General features: G+C 42.6%; 2 protein-coding genes across 2 annotated transcripts in view; one reads left to right on the top strand and one right to left on the bottom strand.

Moving 5' to 3' along the window:
* Nucleotides 1-1,587: 1,587 nt before the first annotated feature.
* Nucleotides 1,588-8,797, bottom strand: LOC142380920 (coxsackievirus and adenovirus receptor homolog). Its single transcript, XM_075466866.1, has 5 exons — nucleotides 8,605-8,797; nucleotides 7,699-8,073; nucleotides 4,773-5,051; nucleotides 3,917-4,010; nucleotides 1,588-3,741 (listed from the first exon to the last, which is right to left on the bottom strand). The coding sequence occupies exons 1-5, from the start codon at nucleotides 8,660-8,662 to the stop codon at nucleotides 3,672-3,674; spliced, it is 876 nt and encodes a 291-aa protein (XP_075322981.1). The 5' UTR covers nucleotides 8,663-8,797; the 3' UTR covers nucleotides 1,588-3,671.
* A 3,293-nt stretch (nucleotides 8,798-12,090) lies between these two features.
* tg (thyroglobulin) overlaps nucleotides 12,091-23,054 on the top strand; it is a 45,326-nt gene continuing 34,362 nt past the window's right edge. The window contains exons 1-9 of the mRNA XM_075466537.1: nucleotides 12,091-12,160; nucleotides 14,231-14,339; nucleotides 14,422-14,519; nucleotides 15,988-16,143; nucleotides 16,925-17,084; nucleotides 17,159-17,265; nucleotides 20,670-20,813; nucleotides 20,892-21,077; nucleotides 21,760-22,262. Of these exons, the coding sequence (XP_075322652.1) occupies nucleotides 12,091-12,160; nucleotides 14,231-14,339; nucleotides 14,422-14,519; nucleotides 15,988-16,143; nucleotides 16,925-17,084; nucleotides 17,159-17,265; nucleotides 20,670-20,813; nucleotides 20,892-21,077; nucleotides 21,760-22,262 (1,533 nt within the window). The remainder of the gene's footprint in view (nucleotides 12,161-14,230; nucleotides 14,340-14,421; nucleotides 14,520-15,987; nucleotides 16,144-16,924; nucleotides 17,085-17,158; nucleotides 17,266-20,669; nucleotides 20,814-20,891; nucleotides 21,078-21,759; nucleotides 22,263-23,054) is intronic.

Here is a 23,054-nt window from a genome sequence, read left to right as displayed (position 1 = left end):
TTGGTTCTGTCGACTCCGCCGTCTGGAAGAACTTTAAAATGAAAATGGCCGAGTAAAAGTTCCGTACCCTTCTCCATGTTTGGTGGATCCGCCGATTACTTTCTTTTCCTGTTCCACAGCAGCAGACTATTACAAAATAAAAGCCTGTGAGCAACAGACTTTTACAAAATAAAAGCCTGTGAGCAACAGACTTTTACAGAATAAAAGCCTGTGAGCAGCAGACTTTTACAAAATAAAAGCCTGTGAGCAACAGACTTTTACAAAATAAAAGCCTCTGAGCGACATACTTTTACAAAAATAAATTAAAAAAATTATAATAAAAAACCAAAAATATTTATCGGCGTTAATTGACGCATTAACGCAATAATAACGAGTTAACTCGCCCAGCCCTAATAATAATACTAAAGTAAATTTTAAAAAATATATATGCATTCAACATCTCGCATCGTCCTGAAAGCCAGTTTGGAGAGGTAGGATGGGGCGAGAAGTAAATGAAAATGTGGGCAGCCAGTGAAGTGGCTAAAATGGGGAAATATGCTCGTATTTACGTGTGCCAGTTAAAAGACGTGCGGCAGCGTCTTGCTCCATCTGAAGACTAGAGATGGAGGACCCACTGACCCCCACATAAAGGGCACTACACTAATCCAGCCCAGTGGTTACAAAGGCGTGAGTTACTGTTTCAAAGTGTTGCTTTGAAAGAACGGGTTTTGGCAAGCTGCCTCAAGTGGAAGGAACTCGATTTAACGACCGAATTTACCTGAGAGTCGAGCTTTAGATCAGTTTCCACTTTCACCCCAAGGTTAGCACAGACAGGGACTCGAGTCGCTGTGACTTGGACTCGAGTCGACTTGAGTCGCTGTTTTGTTGAATTGTGACTTGACTTGACAAAAAATAAAAGACTTGAGACTCGACTCGGACTTGGAAGTTAAAGACTCTGCACTTGAATGACTTGAGTGTTTAGCATCTAGCATAACTTCGACCTTTGTTCTTCATCTGAAGATCCATTCTGACCAGTAAGTGCTCGTTATATTAGCTAATATTATCCTGTTAGCCTGGTCGGTAGTTAGCTAACGTTAGCTTGATATGATACGGGGTGGACAGGTTGGACACATTGGCCAATGATGTTTACTGACAGTTACTTATATCTTTGTGTTTTCACATTATTAAGATCAGATTACTTGGGACTTGAAAGCTAAGACTTGAGACTTGCACATGTGTGACTTGGTCCCATCTCTGAAGGTTAGTGACAGTTGGCTTAATGAACTGGGCCAAAGGGGGGCCCCAGTACCAAAAACCATCACCTCTGTCTTTTTCTCATTAAAATTCAAAAAGTTTATACTCATCCAGGCCTTACTGAGTAGTGGTTTCACAGAATAAGCGTCTTTCTATTTCAGTGGGACATAAATCTGGCTGTCGTCCGCACAACAGTGGAAGGACGTACCATGCTTTCTTAGTGTGGAACCAAGTGGTAGCAGGTAAAGAGAGAAGAGGAGAGGGCCTGAAACTGAGCCCTGGGGGACGCCACAGGAGAGACGAGCAGAGGAGGACACAGTCACCAATGTTCGATCAGACAGGTATCAAATCCAATCAAATTTATTTATATAGCACATTTCATGTACAAACAATTCAAAGTGCTTTACATAAAATAAAAGCATTGCAGCAGGGAGATTGTGAGGTCTGACTTTTTCCTGGAGAACCATTTTGTGATGCAAATGTATTACTCTGTTGAACGCATATTGTTCTAAGAAGTAAAACGCTTTATTTTTTAAACCCCAGCCAACTAGCCGGACTACTAGCCTGGCTGACGCGTCCACATCTGGATGAGATGGTGGTCTGGGAACTAGGTGTGCATTTTCTCGTATTTGAGGCGTGGTTTACAAATGCCTAGAGCCGTTTATTGGGCGCTACGAATGTCTATCAAATGACGTCTGGTTCTTCCCATGCTGCTTTGCGCGCGATTCATAGCCAGTTGTATCACTTATACCAGATGGCGACAGAAATTCGACGAGGAAGAAGAAAAAACAGTAAAATAAAAGTAAACTTGCGCTCTAAGCTACTTAAATTGACAACAAAGTAGGCCTATATGCTATATTCTACATGAATTTTTATGTTGTAGAGTTGTGAATTTATTTTGATAATGGAGAAATTGAGCAGCCTTGCTTTGTTGTCTACAGTAGTAGCTCAACCCTCATCTTACTTTGAAGCTCCCAGATCAAGGAAGTGACGTCGACGCAGCTTTAGCTGCAGAGAAGCTATCAGGCTTGTGTTGATAATGATAAACTCCTGGACTATGTACAAACTTCCAAATGCATCGTTTTGTGAGTACAGACCATATTTGTACTACTGTAGAAGTTTGGTGTCATGGCATGTGATTTTAGTGTGGTAATTTTGGAGATGCTGCCAGGGTCCGTTAGCGCTTGTACTAAGCTATTCGGGATAACTCTGTAACTCAGCTGATGTTCAGCCAATATAGGAAAAACTGCGGGTGGGCTACTTGGCTGGATGTCACGGTTCAAATGACCCCAGGGTGAATCTACTCCGAAACACTTTCTAAGGCTGCATCGAACGGTAACGTTGTGTCCGCTGTCATGTTGGATTAACACTCTACAAGCTTCGGTGTCGCGCATAGACGTTGTCATAGTCTTGCTGCCCCCCCCGTTCTGTGATTGGTTCCCAAACTCTGGCAAAAATAAGGGCGGTGGTTTCCAGGCTGACTTTGCAGTGAGAATGAAATCGAGCGCAAAGCAGCATGGGAATTCCCAGGCTACCGGACTACCTTCATCAGCACCAAAACGAGGCTGGAACTCTGCTCACAGGACGCAGCAGGGGGTAAGAAGATGTTCAGAAATGATGCTGCTGATATGGGATGTTACACAGCTTCATGTCAGAAGAGGCGAACTATCCCTTTAATATGGAATAAAGGGATATTTTTACCTGCTGTCCTTCACCCGTTCTATCTGATTTGATCTCTGACCTCGGGCATCTCGCCCCGGCAGTATTCGGGTTGTTTTACGCATCTTCTCCAGTTTCTGGTGTCGTTTGATGCCTCAGCTTATTGTGTTGTTGGCTGTTTCTGTGAGGAAGGATCGGACGTTTTGACCTTTTAAAAACACATGATCGTCTTCACTAAAGTTTGGGAACAACTTTATTCTCACAGAGAGAAAACATACAACACACTTTGGTTGGATCTATGTACCGCTCACTGTTTCTGTGACACAGAGTGTAAGAATTGATTTGTTCTCGATCATTTTTTACTGTTCATTACAGCCTCTTTTCCTTTTAAATCCAGATGTTTTTCAGCTACAGCTCGTCTGTTACAGCCTCTTTTCCTTTTAAATCCAGATGTTTTTCAGCTACAGCTCGTCTGTTACAGCCTCTTTTCCTTTTAAATCCAGATGTTTTTCAGCTACAGCTCGTCTGTTACAGCCTCTTTTCCTTTTAAATCCAGATGTTTTTCAGCTACAGCTCGTCTGTTTCAGCCTCTTTTCCTTTTAAATCCAGATGTTTTTCAGCTACAGCTCGTCTGTTTCAGCCTCTTTTCCTTTTAAATCCAGATGTTTTTCAGCTACAGCTCGTCTGTTACAGCCTCTTTTCCTTTTAAATCCAGATGTTTTTCAGCTACAGCTCGTCTGTTTCAGCCTCTTTTCCTTTTAAATCCAGATGTTTTTCAGCTACAGCTCGTCTGCAGGATTGTCCTTTGAAGCCTGGATCTTCTGGACGTCACGGCTCCGGGGGTGAAGTCTGAAAGAGTTCAAACAGCTCAGATGATGCAACAGAACTGTGGACACACATCAGATCTGTGCCCAGGAGGTGAGTCCTGTTTGGGGGGGGGTGAAAACTCTACTGTAGGCAAGAAGTGGACTTCAGCTGTTAAAATCAGACGACAAAGACTCCAGCTGCTGCTGGAGGAACTTACGCTGCGATGATGATGGACGCCACAATGACGGTGATGACTGTGATCACACTGAACAGAACCAGACGAGCGATCATCACCGCGCCCAGTTGGACTCCTGAAAAGAGGATCAGACGAGCTTTTAGATCCAAGGACTCAGGCCAGCTGGTCCAGTCCAGAGTCCAGACTAAACATGGAGAAGCAGCATTTAGCTGTTATGCTGCCAACAAGTGGAACAAACTGCCAGTGGAGATTAAACTTTCACCAAATGGAGACATTTTTAAATCCAGGTTAAAAACATTTCTGTTCTCATGTGTCTATGCATGAAATCTGCACGATATCTTTGAACTTATCTGGACTGTTGCTTGTTTTTAAATTCATTTTAATTATTTTATTTCTTTCTCTATATATTCTTTTAATCATTTTAATTCTTTTATTTATTTCTATTTATATTCTTTTAATCATTTAAATTATTTTATTTCTATCTCTTTGTATTCTTTTAATCATTTAAATTATTTTATTTATTTATTTATTTTTATATTATTTTAATCATTTTAATTATTTTATTTCTTTCTATTTATATTCTTTTAATCATTTTAATCATTTTATTTCTTTCGCTTTATATTCTTTTAATCTTTTTAATTATTTTATTTCTTTCTCTTTATATTCTTTTAATCATTTTAATCATTTTATTTCTTTCTCTGTATATTCTTTTATGTATTTTAATGCTTCTTCCACTCCCTGCTGCAATGCTTTTATTTTATATAAAGCACTTTGAATTGTTTTGTACATGAAATGTGCTACAAATAAATTTGATTTGATTTTGATTTGATTAGTCTGCCTTTAGAAGCTTAGAGAAAACGGTTCAGGCTGAACAAACCTCCCTCTGCAGTCCCAGCCTCCACCTGCAGGCTGTACGGCTCAGACTGGGTATTAATGTTGGTCTCCAGAGCACAGGTGTAGTTCCCAGAATCCTCTGCAGTCAGAGGGCCCAGCCGGAGGACGGGGCCGGACTCTGGGAGGGGGCGGCCATCTCTGAACCAGGAGATGTTTAGTTGGTGAAAAGTGCAGCCGGTGGAGGTGCACCGCAGCGAGGCTGCTTCTCCTCCGCTGAACGTCCTGTTATCTCTGGAGCCTTTTATCCACAGTTTGGCACCGTCTGGAATAAAGAAGCTCGTTAAATTTATCTACTACTCAATAGGGCTGCAACGATTAAAATGTTTAACCTAATTAATCGCATGATTTCCCTGATTAATCACGATTAATCGCATTTGTACGCAGAATCCAAAAATGAATCCAAAAGTAGCGTATAGCTTTTAGCATTTAGCTTTATTTTAAATGTGCTGCCATATGAATGAAAGTGCCATAACATTTGTTGTGCAAACACACTTTTAACATCAGCATCTTTCTGTAGTTTTTATGTAGAAGCCTCGCTCCACTGTCTGTTTCCTTGAATGACTTGCTGCTATCAGTTGTGTGTTTTGCCTTTAAGTGATATTTTAGACTGGAACTACTACGCTGAGAAGACAATTCAACTTGGCAGTGTTTACAGATGACTTTGGTTCTGTCCACTCCGCCGTCTGGAAGAACTTTAAAATGAAAATGGCCGAGTAAAAGTTCCGTACCCTTCTCCATGTTTGGTGGATCCGCCGATTACTTTCTTTTCCTGTTCCACAGCAGACAGCAGCAGACTTTTACAAAATAAAAGCCTGTGAGCAACAGACTTTTACAAAATAAAAGCCTGTGAGCAGCAGACTTTTACAAAATAAAAGCCTGTGAGCAACAGACTTTTACAAAATAAAAGCCTGTGAGCAACAGACTTTTACAAAATAAAAGTCTGTGAGCAGCAGACTTTTACAAAATAAAAGCCTGTGAGCAACAGACTTTTACAAAATAAAAGCCTGTGAGCAACAGACTTTTACACAATAAAAGCCTGTGAGCAATAGACTTTTACAAAATAAAAGCCTGTGAGCAGCAGACTTTTACAAAATAAAAGCCTGTGAGCAACAGACTTTTACAAAATAAAAGCCTGTGAGCAGCAGACTTTTACAAAATAAAAGCCTGTGAGCAACAGACTTTTACAGAATAAAAGCCTGTGAGCAGCAGACTTTTACAGAATAAAAGCCTGTGAGCAACAGACTTTTACAAAATAAAAGCCTGTGAGCAGCAGACTTTTACAAAATAAAAGCCTGTGAGCAACAAACTTTTACAAAATAAAAGCCTGTGAGCAACAGACTTTTACAGAATAAAAGCCTGTGAGCAACAGACTTTTACAATAATAAAAGCCTGTGAGCAACAAACTTTTACAAAATAAAAGCCTGTGAGCAACAGACTTTTACAATAATAAAAGCCTCTGAGCAACAGACTTTTACAAAATAAAAGCCTGTGAGCAACAGACTTTTACACAATAAAAGCCTGTGAGCAGCAGACTTTTACAAAATAAAAGCCTGTGAGCAACAGACTTTTACAAAATAAAAGCCTGTGAGCAGCAGACTTTTACAAAATAAAAGCCTGTGAGCAACAAACTTTTACAAAATAAAAGCCTGTGAGCAACAGACTTTTACAAAATAAAAGTCTGTGAGCAGCAGACTTTTACAAAATAAAAGCCTGTGAGCAACAGACTTTTACACAATAAAAGCCTGTGAGCAATAGACTTTTACAAAATAAAAGCCTGTGAGCAGCAGACTTTTACAAAATAAAAGCCTGTGAGCAACAGACTTTTACAAAATAAAAGCCTGTGAGCAACAGACTTTTACACAATAAAAGCCTGTGAGCAATATACCTTTACAAAATAAAAGCCTGTGAGCAACAGACTTTTACAAAATAAAAGCCTGTGAGCAACAGACTTTTACAAAATAAAAGCCTGTGAGCAGCAGACTTTTACAAAATAAAAGCCTGTGAGCAACAAACTTTTACAAAATAAAAGCCTGTGAGCAACAGACTTTTACAGAATAAAAGCCTGTGAGCAGCAGACTTTTACAGAATAAAAGCCTGTGAGCGACAGACTTTTACAGAATAAAAGCCTGTGAGCGACAGACTTTTACAGAATAAAAGCCTGTGAGCAACAGACTTTTACAAAATAAAAGCCTGTGAGCAGCAGACTTTTACAAAATAAAAGCCTGTGAGCAGCAGACTTTTACAGAATAAAAGCCTGTGAGCGACAGACTTTTACAATAATAAAAGCCTGTGAGCAACAGACTTTTACAAAATAAAAGCCTGTGAGCAGCAGACTTTTACACAATAAAAGCCTGTGAGCAGCAGACTTTTACAAAATAAAAGCCTGTGAGCAACAGACCTTTACAAAATAAAAGCCTGTGAGCAGCAGACTTTTACAAAATAAAAGCCTGTGAGCAACAAACTTTTACAAAATAAAAGCCTGTGAGCAACAGACTTTTACAGAATAAAAGCCTCTGAGCAACAGACTTTTACAATAATAAAAGCCTGTGAGCAACAAACTTTTACAAAATAAAAGCCTGTGAGCAACAGACTTTTACAAAATAAAAGCCTGTGAGCAGCAGACTTTTACAAAATAAAAGCCTGTGAGCAGCAGACTTTTACAGAATAAAAGCCTGTGAGCGACAGACTTTTACAGAATAAAAGCCTCTGAGCAACAGACTTTTACAATAATAAAAGCCTGTGAGCAACAAACTTTTACAAAATAAAAGCCTGTGAGCAACAGACTTTTACAAAAATATATATATTTTTTAAAATTAAGAAAAAAAAACAAAAATCTGCTTTAATGCGCGATAGTTGCAGCCCTACTGCTCGTTAATATCTGTTTCAGATTGAATGTGAGCTCTTCTTACCAACAACTGTGACTTTCACTCCTGTTCGGTTGGTGAAATGTCCCTTAGGATCATCAGCCTGCATTCTGAAGCGAAAGGTTGCGTCGTCTTTTGGCTGTAGGTCTGTGATCTGTAAGGTGCAGTTTGCCTTCTTGTCTCCCAGGTACTGATAGCGAGGGTCGTTGTCTTCTGAGTCGCTGTCATACACCGATGTGGAGAAGTCCTGACAGATCTCATGGTTCTGACACCAACTGACCCTGATGATCTTCAAGGGAACACGTTTTCCATCTCTAATGACTGACTTTAGAGGTGTGAAGGTGCAGGGCAGGGTGAGGGTGGAGCCTCTTACAGCACATGCAGATGTGAAAGGATGTATCACAGATAGTTGATCAGCACCTGGAAACAACACAGAGACGAATGCTGACTGATTAATTTCTGTCTGATTCCTGAAGTCTGGAAACAGAAATATAAAATAAAATAAGAAATCCAAACTATTTGTGGAGGACAAAGTTCAGATTATAAGCATCATACGCTCCACATCTTCTTCAGAAAGCTGCGACCACAGATTAGAAAACTAAACAAAACTGTCCTTTTAAAAAAGGAAAAAAATTACTCTGTATGACCTTGGCATTATTATTACTTTCTAAATACCCAAAGTGTTTGTTTTGTATTATTTAATTTTACTTTCTAAATACCCAAGGTGTTTTTATTTTTTTATTTTTTATTTAATTTCTATATACCCAAGGGGTTTGTTTTATTTTTACTTTATTTTATTTTATTTTAATTAATTTTATTTATTATTACTTCTACTACTTTATGCTGGATGTGCCCTCACATTGCTGTTGATTTGGAAAATTCAATAAAAATATTTTTGAAAGAAAGAAAACTGAACAAAACTCTAGAAAAATAACACGAATCATGACGTACCTGCCGCTGCCAGCAGTGCCAGAAAAGCCCAAAACATCTCTTTGCTCCAAAGTGCCATCCTCACATTGAAGAGACTCGATCTGACTCTGGTTTTAAGTTGTGATCAAAGCGCTGAGCAGTGACAAAGCCTGTCAAACTTTATAAAGACGGAGTGTAACCTGTTTGTTGCCAGTATTTAACTTCCTCTTTAGTTTAAACACGTCCTTCTGAGAAAAAGAAGAAGAAGAAGTAAGAGCTGCTCCTCTGACACCGCTGCGAAAACATTTTCCCACGAAAGTTTGTTAAACCAGAAACTTCTGCTTTTATCTCCTTGTTGGTGAAACGTGTTGCTAAAGAACAGTGGTGGCTCCTGACATTTTTTTTAGGTAGTGCAATTTCCAGTCTGTGAAAGCTGCATCAGAGTGAGCTGTGCGAAGCTGAACCGATTGCACTGATGCAAACCTGTTATGTTCCCACACAGGAAATAAAATGTCCAATCGTCCAGAAACTCCTTGTCTTCCTTAAATAAACACAACGCAGAGTCACTTTGGTTATTTGGTCTGCCAAATAACCAAAGTGACTCTGCAATTTCCCCCGTTATGTCCATAAGTACCATAAAAGTCCATAGGACTGAGGTATCATTACACATTCTGCTATTGTTGTCAACATTATATATAAGATTTAAATCATTACAAGTCAATGATTGAGCACAGAAGGGTAAGTTATTTAGCCTGGAAAAATAGCAGGGTTGGTGGAGCCCTGGGTTTCATCTTTGCCTCGCAAGGCGAGCCCGAAAATCCTGCAAAATTCTTCCAAACTTCCTTCTCCGCATCAGTACGACGACTAAAGGGAACTTCTGTCAGAAACACTAACGTATTGTTGCACTCGCCATCTTCTTCGTAGAATTTTTTATTTTTTATTTATTGAAAACCACAATGTTACAACAACAAGTAGAAAGTTCATGGTCCCGCGCAGCAGACACATGACAAAAGCACGTTGTGCGTCGTTTGTGCGAGCACATAAACTCTCATAGAGAATGCATTGGGAGCAGGATTTTTGAAAAAAACCGAGGTCCCATTCATGCCAATGGGAGCTTCCTGGTGCAAATTCGACCCTGACAGAAATCCCCCCAAATGGGCGTGGCAACACCAGGCGCGACCTTAATCTGATTGGACAATGACATATACAACCAGTTTACCTACAGTAGATCAGTCCCGCCTTAGCAACTAGATTAAAAAAAAAAACAACAACTCCGTGTTTGGTAGTGCGTCGCACAAATCGCCGCTATGAAGGAGCCGCCACTGCTAAAGAAAGAAGAGCGACATAGGAAGTGATGATGACACTCAATGTCTGTCATTAAGATAGTTTAATAATGAATGAGAAAGCCCTTCGTAAAGCTAGAACTGCTTATTATTCATCATTGATAGAAGAGAATAAGAACAATCCCAGGTTTCTCTTCAGCGCTGTAGCCAGTCTGACAAAGAGTCCGAGCTCTGCTGAGCCAGGTATTCCTTTAACTCTCAGCAGTGATGATTTCATGAGCTTCTTTATCAATAAAACTGTGTCAATTTGAGAGAACATTGATGGATTAGTGATGTATCATCGACTACAGCAGCTTTAGAAGCATCTTTAGAACCTGATTTGTATTCAGACGGCTTCTGCCCAGTTGATCTCTTCTTCTGCTTATTTATTTATTTATTTATTTATTTATTTATTTATTTATCGATCATTTATTTATTTATTTATTTTATTTTTTTATAATTTATTTATTATTTATTTTATTATTTATTTATTATTATTTATTTATTATTATTACTTCTGCTTTTATCTCCTTGTTGGTGAAACGTGTTACCAAAGAAAGAAGAGCGACATAGGAAGTGATGATGACGCTCAATCTCTGTCAGACGTGTTTCATCAACATCCTCTGACAGGCAGCAGCTTCATGTTGAAAGACTTTGTTGGTTTTTGCTGCAGTGGCAGCTGTTAGATAAAGAATGACCTGGACTTGTTGACGAAGAGGCGAACGCGACAGAAAGGACGTGAGGCCTTCAGCAAAGCTTGGTGAAAATGTGAGGGTCAGAGGTCAAATGGAACTGACGGTGACACGCCGATGTCCTTCCACATGTTCACCAACACGTCTCATGCTTAGAAAACTTGATGAGAAGTTGTTCATCAGGACTTCAAATGAAGCTAAGTTGGACAATAAGCTTTAAGACTTTAAGGACTCGGTCATCACTTTAAAAGTAATGTTTAAATTAGGGCTGAACGCGTTAACTCGTTAATTATTTAACGCCGATAAATATTTTATCGGCTTTTGTGCCTTTAAAGGAAAGTTCAGAGAGACAGAAAGCAGAGGGCAGAGAGAGGGGGAACAACATGCAGCACAGGGCCAGCTGCAGCGAGGACTATAGCCTCTGTACATGGGGCGCCTGCTCAACCCACTACGCCACGGACCCCCCCTGTTTTATTATTTATTTTATAATTATAAAAGTCTGTTGCTCACAGGCTTTTATTCTGTAAAAGTCTGTCGCTCACAGGCTTTTATTTTGTAAAAGTCTGTTGCTCACAGGCTTTTATTTTGTAAAAGTCTGTTGCTCACAGGCTTTTATTTTGTAAAAGTCTGTTGCTAACAGGCTTTTATTTTGTAAAAGTCTGCTGCTGTCTGCTGTGGAACAGGAAAAGAAAGTAATCGGCGGATCCACCAAACATGGAGAAGGGTACGGAACTTTTACTCGGCCATTTTCATTTTAAAGTTCTTCCAGACGGCGGAGTCGACAGAACCAAAGTCATCTGTAAACACTGCCAAGTTGAATTGTCTTCTCAGCGTAGTAGTTCCAGTCTAAAATATCACTTAAAGGCAAAACACACAACTGATAGCAGCAAGTCATTCAAGGAAACAGACAGTGGAGCGAGGCTTCTACATAAAAACTACAGAAAGATGCTGATGTTAAAAGTGTGTTTGCACAACAAATGTTATGGCACTTTCATTCATATGGCAGCACATTTAAAATAAAGCTAAATGCTAAAAGCTATACGCTACTTTTGGATTCATTTTTGGATTCTGCGTACAAATGCGATTAATCGTGATTAATCAGGGAAATCATGTGATTAATTAGATTAAAAATTTTAATCGTTGCCCAGCCCTAGTTTAAATGAAGCAGAAGTTTAAGATGTCTGTTGGTGCAGTTTTCTCTGGGTTTCAGGTGGCGGTGTGTTTTGAGGTGTTTGCACCTGTGCAGTGAACCGGTTTGAAGTGGAACCGCTTCATTGTGATGCACCGAGACCAGCAAACATCACACTGAGATCCTCTCGTCCAATCAGAGGGCTTCACGGCCCCCGCCTGCCTCCTGAGTCGTGGTCGAGGACGCCCGGCTCCACCCGGACGGACGGACGAGGAGGAAGAAGAGGGACGAAGGTGTAGCGCTGGGTGGGCCATCGTCACGGTGACTCAGCAGGTCTGCGGGTTTAAAACGAGCCGGCGATGCTCCATCTGTCACCACAGAGACGATGGCCTGGCTGCTCTGCGTCGCCTGCCTCCTGGTCTGCTGCCCCGAGCTGCTGCAGGGCAAAGCCTCAGGTAAAAACCTTCAACACTTTTACTATCAACTTTACATCTTATGAACCAACAGTAGAAACTGGGAGTCTCCTGTTTCTGATCAATAACCAGTCGGATCTGAAGCTTAAAGGCTTTGAACTGTTGGTCAGTTTTAAACAAAAGATCCAGATGGTCCTCCGCAGCCTCACATTTATGGTGACGGTAACAAGTGGATGTTCTCAGGTTCAGGCTGTGTTCCAAACCGCATATCCTACTTCTCCTACTACTTCTACTAACTTTCTGAGTTAGTATGCGAGTTTGAGTAAGCGAGAAGTTCCCGGATGCATACTAGATTCTCTGAAATGTTGGGTATGCATCATGAGGTTACTACTCATACTCAAACTACCCAAGATGCAACGTAACGTGACGTCGCCGATCGTCATTTCCTGTCAAAACGGCAGTTTCAAGCTACCTACAACGAGGGTAGGTTCACTTCCTGTTTTCAAAACAAAAGCACCAATTGTATGGTAATGGCTTTCCCTATGATAAAAGGCAACGGGTATTTTATTTTTGTGAAAATAACCGGAAGTGCGTTAGCTCACTGCGGCTAGCTTTAGTAGCGCCGAATTCGTCGGAACAAAATTGTAAACAGCCGGTATTTTGTCAGGTTTTCAACACGTTGGGGATCTAAACGACTACTTTCTCACCTGAAAATGTTTCAAATGTTGCTAAAGTTTACAGAGTTTAGAGCTTAAGAGAAATCAGCTTCAGGCCGGCTGATTTCGGCTCGGGCAGGAGCGAAATGCATCGTGGGTAAACGCTCTGCATACTGTCTGATCGATTAGTATGCAGTATGTAGTATGTAGTATGCAGTATGCAGTATGTAGTATGCAGTATGTAGTATGCAGTATGTAGTATGTAGTATGCAGTATGAAGTATGTAGTATGCAGTATGAAGTATGTAGTATGCAGTATGAAGTATGTAGTATGCAGTATGAAGTATGCAGTATGCAGTATGTAGTATGCAGTATGAAGTATGCAGTATGCAGTATGTAGTATGTAGTTTGCAGTATGAAGTATGTAGTATGCAGTATGAAGTATGTAGTATGCAGTATGCAGTATGCAGTATGAAGTATGTAGTGTGCAGTATGCAGTATGCAGTATGTAGTATGCAGTATGTAGTATGTAGTATGCAGTATGTAGTATGTAGTAGTATGCAGTATGTAGTATGCAGTATGCAGTATGTAGTATGCAGTATGCAGTATGTAGTAGTATGCAGTATGTAGTATGCAGTATGCAGTATGTAGTATGCAGTATGCAGTATGTAGTAGTATGCAGTATGTAGTATGCAGTATGTAGTATGTAGTATGTAGTTTGCAGTATGTAGTATGTAGTATGCAGTATGTAGTATGTAGTATGCAGTATGTAGTATGTAGTAGTATGCAGTATGTAGTATGTAGTATGCAGTATGTAGTATGCAGTATGCAGTATGTAGTATGCAGTATGCAGTATGTAGTAGTATGCAGTATGCAGTATGTAGTATGCAGTATGCAGTATGTAGTATGCAGTATGTAGTATGCAGTATGTAGTATGTAGTATGCAGTATGCAGTTTGTAGTATGCAGTATGCAGTATGCAGTATGTAGTATGTAGTATGCAGTATGCAGTATGCAGTATGCAGTATGCAGTATGTAGTATGCAGTATGCAGTATGTAGTATGCAGTATGTAGTATGCAGTATGTAGTATGCAGTATGCAGTATGTAGTATGCAGTATGCAGTATGCAGTATGTAGTATGTAGTATGCAGTATGTAGTATGTAGTATGCAGTATGCAGTATGCAGTATGTAGTATGCAGTATGTAGTATGCAGTATGCAGTATGTAGTATGCAGTATGTAGTATGCAGTATGTAGTATGCAGTATGCAGTATGTAGTATGCAGTATGCAGTATGCAGTATGTAGTATGTAGTATGTAGTAAGAACAGGAAGAAGGAGTTTTATTGAATATGTCACCTTTATATGTTGCTCACCAACATCATGCCGGCCTGAGAGGCTCCACAAAGAGATCCAGACGTTCGCTGCCGGTTTTCTTGATGATGTTTGCTGTTTCCTCAGAGTATCAGCTGGAGTCAGAGACCCTGAGCCGATGTGAGGTGCTGAGAGGCGTGGCTGTTGCCAGGCAACAGGGTGACATCCCTCACTGCTCTGAGGATGGCCGGTTCAGGTTTGTTTCTGTTTCTGTTTCTTTATCCAGCTGTTAAACTGTGTGATGTTTCGGTTTAATGACGGCTGACCTGTGTGTGCAGATCTGTGCAGTGCAGTGGGCGGAGTCAGGAGTGTTGGTGCGTCGATGCCGAGGGTCAGGAGGTCGCTGGGACTCGAACCAACAGCTCCGCGCCTCACTGTGAGCAACGAAACAACACTATTAAAGCCTGGATGTCTAAAATAAGACAGAAGTGCTGGTGTTTGGTCCCAGTGGCACCATTGCTTGGTGCGATACAGGAAGCCAACACCCACAAATTTGGGTTTTAAGATGGACGATGATTTTAAATTGTCCAGCAGGAAAAAGTGAAGCCACTCCTTAAACATACGCACTTTGAGACAGGAATCCTTCATCACATCTCGGCTGCGTTACTGCGTTGCTCTTTATCAAATCAAGTTTATTTATATAGCACATTTCATGTACAAACAATTCAAAGTGCTTTACATAAAATAAAAGCATTGCAGCAGGGAGTGTAAGAAGCATTAAAAATCTATCTTGGAGTCAGCCGGTTTATTGTTTAGTGTTGTTTTTTTAGGGCTGGGCGAGTTAACTCGTTATAATCATGTTAACTTGTTAATTATTTAACGCCGATTAATATTTTATCGCGCATTAAAGCAGGTTTTATTTTGTAAAAGTCTGTTGCTCACAGGCTTTTATTTTGTAAAAGTCTGTTGCTCACAGGCTTTTATTATGTAAAAGTCTGTTGCTCACAGGCTTTTATTATTGTAAAAGTCTGTTGCTCACAGGCTTTTATTATTGTAAAAGTCTGTTGCTCACAGGCTTTTATTTTGTAAAAGTCTGTTGCTCACAGGCTTTTATTATGTAAAAGTCTGTTGCTCACAGGCTTTTATTATTGTAAAAGTCTGTTGCTCACAGGCTTTTATTTTGTAAAAGTCTGTTGCTAAAAGGCTTTTATTATGTAAAAGTCTGTTGCTCACAGGCTTTTATTATTGTAAAAGAGCCTTTTTTCCTCTGCTGATCCTAAACTGTGGAACGACCTCCCATTTCACATCAGACAAACTCACCCCTCACTGTCCATTTATAAAACCCGTCTTAAAACCCATTTTTATTCCCTGACTTTTAACCCAGCATGAGACTGTTTCTGTGATTGTAATTTTTTTATTTTTTTATTCTTATTTTATTTAATTATTTTAAATGATTTTATTTTAATTTAATTATTTATTTTGTAATTTCTTTGTTGTTATTTTGTTTTAGTTATTTTATTGTTGTTTTGTTATTTATTTTATTGTTGTTTTGTTATTGTTATTTTTTTGTAGTTTTTTAATTTATTTATTTTATAATTTATTTTATTAATTTTATTATTTATTTTGTTTTTATTATTTTATTGTTGTTTTGTTATTTATTCTGTTTTTGTTATTTTATTTTATTGTTGTTTTGTTATTTATTCTGTTTTTGTTTTTGTTATTTTATTGTTGTTTTGTTATTGTTATCTGTTTCTTATGTTTTATGCCTCATACTTCGTGCTGTTATTCATGTACAGCACTTTGTTTTAAAGGGCTTTCTAAGTAAAGTTGAGTGTAATTCCTCCTGGGACAGAGCTTTAAACAGCGCTCCATCTTAGTTACTCCGGCCCCGTGTTCTCCTGCAGGTCCGACTCCCTGCCAGCTGCAGTCGCTGCTGCTCTGCTCTCCCTCCGGCCTCTTCCAGTCAGTGCAGTGCGACTCGGCCCGGGGACAGTGTTGGTGCGTGGACCAGGACGGCATGGAGCTGTACGGGACCAGGCAGGCCGGCCGACCCCAGCGGTGTACGTACCGGAGCCCTGCTCCACCAACCAATCCCAGAAGCTCATTTCTGAACATCTGATGTCCCCTCAGGGATTTAATAAAGTGCCTCTCATTCAGCTTCAGCTCCATTAGTTGGAAACTTGCCCTCCTGATGGAGCGTTTGGTGGCAGATGGGGTCAAAATGTGGAGAAAAACTGCAGCAGACTGTTATTTAGGTCATTGATTAATCAAAAAAAGAAATGCTTTTGCAAAAATAACTATTTAAAAGGAGAGAATTTCCGTTATAAACTACCTTTTTAATAGCAAACAGACGACAGAACAGGAGGTATTAGCTTTATAGCTCGTGTCCAGCTGTCTTAAAGGGACAGTTCGCCTGTTCTGACATGAAGCTGTATGACATCCCATATCAGCAACATCATTTCTGAACATCTTCTTACCCCCTGCTGCGTCCTGTGAGCAGAGTTCCAGCCTCGTTTTGGTGTTGATGAAGGTAGTCCGGCTAGTTGGCTTTATTTATAAAGCCCAGAGCTGGAACTCTGCTCACAGGACGCAGCAGGGGGTAAGAAGATGTTCATAAATGATGTTGCTGATATGGGATGTTACACAGCTTCATGTCAGAAGAGGCGAACTGTCCCTTAAACGTCTGTTTGCGTCTCGAAGCTTCGAGGCGGATCATTTGAATCAAGGAGTTTCTTGTAATTGAGTTAATTTGGAGGAAGAACAAAGATGGCAGCCGTCACTGTTCAGGTGAAGCCGAGCTAGCTGGTTAGCTGTGTGTGACCTCTGACCTCTGACCCTCAGGTCCCGGCAGCTGTGAGGTGAGGGCCCGGCGCCTCCTGCACGCCTCCGGCTCTTCTTCTCCTCCTCAGTGCGCCCCGGACGGCGGCTTCCTTCCCGCTCAGTGTAAACTCATCAACACGTCGGACGGAGCCGAGCTGGAGCTGCGGCGCGCCTTCAACAGGTGGCGCTCCGTCCTGTAGCCGCCGCTCTGTGCGTCCGTCTGTCGCTTCATGCACGCCTCTGTGGTCCTTTCAGGTTCCCAGAAGCCTTCCAGACGTTCGGGAGTCTCAGGGAGCTGTTCCCGCAGGTTTCCTCGTACTGCTTCTGCTCCGACAGCCGAGGCCGAGAGCTGGAAAACACAGGTGAGCGCATGGGCGTCGCACCCGTGGGGGGTGGGGGTGTTTCGACAGCCCCACTTTTACAGCGAGATGATTTCACCCCCCCACATTTTCCAAAGGTAAACCCGTTTGCCCCATGGATGTATTATATTAACGGTTAGCCCTCCCTCATAGTGCACCAACATACAATGTGTTTTAAAGACCCTGCACCCTCTTTAGAATAATTCCATCCAGATTTGAGCAGTCTAACTATTGCAGTTTCCATACAGGACCTAGTTTAGGGTGATGAGAATAGAAAAAAAAGCAGTAAAATGGTCCTGTTCTGCATTTTCACAAATCAGAAAAAGGTTTCACAAATCCCAAACAAGGTTTTAATGAATCTAAAGCCTCTTTAGAATAATTCCATCCAGATTTGAGCAGTCTAACAGTTATAGTTTCCATACAGGAACCAGTTTAGGGTGATGAGAATACAAAAAAAAAAGATCAAAATGCAAAAATGCTGTGAAATGGCCCTTCATGCCCATCCATTTAATTCGCTAATCGGAGGCCAATTTTAGCGTCGTGTCTCTGGGCTTGATGTGGCGCTCATGTGCCCCCCCTGGAACATTTAAAATCACTGCTCCACCCCTGGGTCAGCGCACGCAGGATGTGTTAGAGCAGCGATACTCACTGTTTTACTCACAAGAATCCAGGGCAGAGCCACTTTTACCACAACATACTAAAGTCCCCTTTAGCTGGCTAAAGGAGCTAGCGTGCTCTGCGGTCAAGTGTGACGGTGGTTTAAGCGGGCTGCGTTGCCAGGTTTAACAGAGCCCCCTTCAGGAAACACCATTAAACCTTAATTAATACTTAATAAAGATACTTAAAGAGACAGTTCGCCTCTTTTGACATGAAGCTGTATGACATCCCATATCAGCAACATAATTTATGAACATCTTCTTACCCCCTGCTGCGTCCTGTGAGCAGAGTTCCAGCCTCGTTTTGGTGTTGATGAAGGTAGTCCGGCTAGTTGGCTGGGGTTTAAGAAATAAAGCATCTTGCTTCTCAGAACAATGGCCCTCATTTATCAAGCCGTCGTAGAAAGCATCGTATATATGAGCGGAGAACTCGTCGTACGCAGAGGCTCAAGTGAGATTTACAGAACATGCGTACCACACCAATCCCATCGTAAGACCGAGCGGCTGTTGATAAATCCGGCGGCTGAAATCCATCGTAATGATCCTAACCACGCCTTCTACAAAAGGCTGCACCTCTAGAGTTTGCGACATGGATACACGAAAGGCGGCAAAGAAACGCTGTCAACGCTGTTGACAGCCGTCCCAGCTTTCAACAGCGTTGGCGATGTAAATCGCAGACCGGACGAGTTGTGTATTTTCCCCTACTGTGATGGTCAATAAAATGTGATAAACTCCAGATTAAATTAAATCTAAAATTGAACGATGTTTTACTGCCTCTGCCTCTGCCTCTGCCCCTGCCTCTGCCTCTGCCTCTGCCCCTGCCTCTGCCCCTGCCCCTGCCCCTGCCCCTGCCTCTGCCTCTGCCTCTGCCCCTGCCCCTGCCCCTGCCCCTGCCCCTGCCTCTGCCTCTGCCCCTGCCCCTGCCCCTGCCCCTGCCTCTGCCTCTGCCTCTGCCTCTGCCTCTGCCTCTGCCCCTGCCCCTGCCCCTGCCTCTGCCTCTGCCTCTGCCTCTGCCCCTGCCTCTGCCTCTGCCTCTGCCTCTGCCTCTGCCTCTGCCTCTGCCCCTGCCTCTGCCTCTGCCCCTGCCCCTGCCCCTGCCTCTGCCTCTGCCTCTGCCTCTGCCCCTGCCTCTGCCTCTGCCTCTGCCCCTGCCTCTGCCTCTGCCTCTGCCTCTGCCTCTGCCTCTGCCTCTGCCTCTGCCTCTGCCTCTGCCCCTGCCTCTGCCTCTGCCCCTGCCCCTGCCCCTGCCTCTGCCTCTGCCTCTGCCTCTGCCTCTGCCTGCCTCTGGCCCCCGGTCTGCAGCGTCACACCGGCCAGCCGTGTTAACCACAGAGGTCCTAGAAAGACAAACAGAGATCGTGAAGTGGATGATGGCTTTAACACACACCATGCAATCTATCGACAGTACATTGAAAGACATAAATGAAACACTGAAGTCGCAGAATAAATGCTGAAAGAAATCGTCGTTCTCCTTTCTTTTTTCCTTGAATAACAGAATGCTTACCAAAAGTCAGAATCGCTGAATACGTTCCTCTCTCCTCCTGAGCGCTCTTGGCTGTGCAGGCTGGTGGTAGGGATCTCTGGGTGCGGGGTCCTCTGGATGTACATCTGGAAATGGCACTCCATTTTTTTGGGGCAATGTTATGGAGATCCCCGTATGCAATAATAATATTGCATACCTTTTCGGGCGTATAGGGTTCCCCCCGCAGCCGAGAGACAGATCCAGCTTTAGGAGCCCTATACACCTCTCCACAGTGGCACGCGTGCGCGTATGCGCAGTGTTAAAGCGCCTCTCCTGTTCGGTGTGAGGGTGCGCGGTTGAATAATGAGCCATCACTCTTCCAATTACGGAGTTGTACTTGTTTAATTTATTTAATTTGCGTTTATGTTTATATTTATGTTGAAGTCAAATAAAACACGGGCCTTCTTTGAAGAGATAAGTCTGTCATTTTAACCTAGGGATTTGTTGCGACTCCTGAGGCACGCACTAGTGACGCTGCTGTGTTGCAGTCACCGCAAGTCATAATGGAAAAGTGCGTACACGGCTTCAGACCTGTCGTGGCGATTTCATCTTTCCTGCGTTCACGATGGATTTGATAAATGCCAACCTTTGCGCAGAAAAGAACGTACACACGACCTACGCACGTTTTTCGTCTTACACAAGTTTGATAAATGAGGGCCATTATGCGTTCAACAGAGTAATACATTTGCATCACAAAATGGTTCTCCAGGAAAAAGTCAGACCTCACAATCTCTTGGCACTATTTTCTCTCCCTTCGTATCACTGCCTGCTGTGCAGAGCGAGCAGCAAACACCATAACAGGCGCGGCTGTCGGCAGGCAGCTGATGTTAAAAGTATGTTTGCACAACAAATGTTATGGCACTTTCATTCATATGGCAGCACATTTAAAATAAAGCTAAATGCTAAAAGCTATACGCTACTTTTGGATTCATTTTTGGATTCTGCGTACAAATGCGATTAATCGTGATTAATCAGGGAAATCATGTGATTAATTAGATTAAACATTTTCATCGTTGCCCAGCCCCGGTTTTGAGGCTTTTTTTATGTACATATCTGTGTTCGTGTCGCGTCTCTTCTTGTTAGTTTACTCTGGTTATTTGGGGCTCTTCCTGGTTGGATACGTTTGCATCTTTTGTTATTTTACATTTTAATGAGCTGGAAGCCAGAGGTTTAATGGCTGTAACCATCATCCCAGGACCTGTTCACAGGTGATTAACGTGTGTGTGCAGGTGTGGAGCTCCTCCTGTCCGAGGTGTACGACTCGGCCTTCTCCGGGCTTCCCTCCGCCCGCTCCTTCTCTCAGACCAACATCTACAGAGTCCTGCAGAGGAGGATGCTGGGAGTCCGCCTGGCGCTCACGGGGCGCTTCAGATGTAACTCGCCTGTTTCAGGTCACCTGCTTTGATGAGTTAGAGCTTTGAGCTTTTAGGCTGACCCGTTCTGCTCTGCAGGCCCGTCCCCCTGTGAGGAGGAGCGGCGGGCGGCGGCCGAGGCGCCCGGCGTCTTCGTCCCGTCCTGCGAGCCCGGAGGCTCCTTCAGCTCCAGGCAGTGTGGGCGGGGGGGGCAGTGCTGGTGCGTGGACCCCACGGGGAGAGAGCTTCCTGGGACGCGGCGGCACGGGGAGCCCCTGCCCTGCAGTGAGTGCTTCATTCTTCTTCTGTGGTTGTAGTTCCTTCTCTTAAAGTCTGTCAACCTTTTACATTTCTCTTCTTTTTGTAATTAACTTTTTATTGATTCCACATGTCAATATTCCATCAACAATTTCCATATACATATAGAACATAACCCATACTCACAGAATATATGAGTGGAGTCGCCCACTGCTCCACACTCCCTCCAACATAAATCAGTTGTATTGCTGTGTTTTGATGTAGCCTAATGAACGGAGTGTAAAAGTAATTTCACTTTCCAATCGAATTCCCTCCATGTTGGACAATTAGTTATTTTATTTATCTTTTAGGTATCTTTGAACTTATCTGGACTGTTGCTTGTTTTTAAATTCATTTAAATGATTTTATTTGTTTCTCTTTATATTCTTTGATGTATTTTTAATGCTTCTTCCACTCCCTGCTGCAATGATTTTATTTTATGTGAAGCACTTTGAATTGTTTGTACATAAAATGTGCTACAGATAAATTTGATTTGATATGTCCCTCTTTAAATGTTTCCTCCCACTCTTCTTCAGATATTCTGATATTCGCTTCCAGTTCCCATTTTTCTTTCTGAAGCCACTTTTTATCTGAACTTTTGCTCCTGGTGGACTCATTCTTCTTCTCTCTTATTCTTAATTCTTCTTATTTAACCCTCCTCCTCCGGCAGGTTCTGGTCCCGCTGACTGTCCCTCTCGGCGCCGCCTGGCTCTGTCCCGGCTCTTCGCCGGCCCCATCGCTCCCATCGCCTCCTCCGGCCGTTCTCCAGGCCCCTGCTTCGCCCTCCTCCGGCCTCTCGGGGAGCTCCTGCCGGCGGAGACGGATCCGAGCTCCTTCCTGTCCCACCTGACGGAGGTCCTCCACGGTCTCTTCCCCTCGGTGGGCGGGGCTCTGCGGGCTCTGGCTCGCTCCTCGCCGCGGCGCCTCCAGGAGAACCTGTTCGGGGGGAAGTTCCTGAAGAACGCCGCAGCCTTTAACTTCAGTGGGTCGGTGGGACCGCGGGGGGCTCTGGGTCTGGACCAGCTGTCCTCTCAGGGCGTCCTGGTCAGTCTGCAGAGGAACCGGGACCTGGTCCAGTCTGTCAGCAGAGTCCTGGAGGACCCCGCCTTCCTCTCCGCCCTCCACAACACACTGATGAGTCTCAGCAGCTCGCACTCCGCCTCGGTGCAACAGGTCTGCCACAAGAATGTTTTTTTGTTCTTATTTTTACCACATCACTTGTGTGTTCCAAACCGCATACTTCTCCTACTACTCACACTAACTTTCTGAGTTAGTATGCGAGTTTGAGTAAGCAGAAGTTCCCGGATGCATACTAGATTCTCTGAAATGCATCATGAGGTTACTACTCATACTCAAACTACCCAAGATGCAACGTAACGTGACGTCGCCGATCGTCATTTCCTGTCAAAACGGCAGTTTCAAGCTGGCTACAACGAGGGTAGGTTCACTTCCTGTTTTCAAAACAAAAACACCAATAGTATGGTAATGGCTTTCCCTATGATAAAAGGCAACGGGTATTTTATTTTGTGAAAATAACAGGAAGTGCGTTAGCTCACTGCGGCTAGCTTTAGTAGCGCCGAATTCGTGGGAACAAAATTGTAAACAGTCGGTATTTTGTCAGGTTTTCAACACGTTGGGGATCTAAACGACTACTTTCAAACAGGACCTTGATAAAAAATGACATAACTGTCTTCAGCAGACTTGTCTTATGAATTTTGGGCCTTGAGGCCCAATGGGAAAATCGATTGAAAAGCACTTAACGAGCCAAAAATGCCAAAAACTGCCCTATTTTGGAGTTCTCATAACTCAGCCTTACGACATCACAGAGACCTCATTCAAAGTTAAATGTGACAGGAGACTCTCAACTTCAACTGAACTAAAGGGTTTGTTGATAGGGCGGGCAGTAGATTGGCACCCATCAAATTTTCTTCAGAAATTTTCTACGAAAATTACTTCCTGCTTGGG

Source organism: Odontesthes bonariensis, chromosome 5 (genome assembly GCF_027942865.1).
Source record: "Odontesthes bonariensis isolate fOdoBon6 chromosome 5, fOdoBon6.hap1, whole genome shotgun sequence".
Classification (NCBI taxonomy): Eukaryota; Metazoa; Chordata; class Actinopteri; order Atheriniformes; family Atherinopsidae; genus Odontesthes; species Odontesthes bonariensis.
This window is presented reverse-complemented; position numbering and strand designations above follow the sequence as displayed.

Bases quoted from the DNA above. Each gene is read 5' to 3' on its own strand.
- LOC142380920 (XM_075466866.1), bottom strand. From the start codon at position 8,662: ATGGCACTTTGGAGCAAAGAGATGTTTTGGGCTTTTCTGGCACTGCTG. The intron at 5,052-7,698 runs GTAAGAAGAGCT...TCTTTATTCCAG, and splicing joins AGTGAAAGTCACAGTTGTTG to ACGGTGCCAAACTGTGGATA. The intron at 3,742-3,916 runs GTAAGTTCCTCC...GAACTCTTTCAG, and splicing joins GCGTCCATCATCATCGCAGC to ACTTCACCCCCGGAGCCGTG.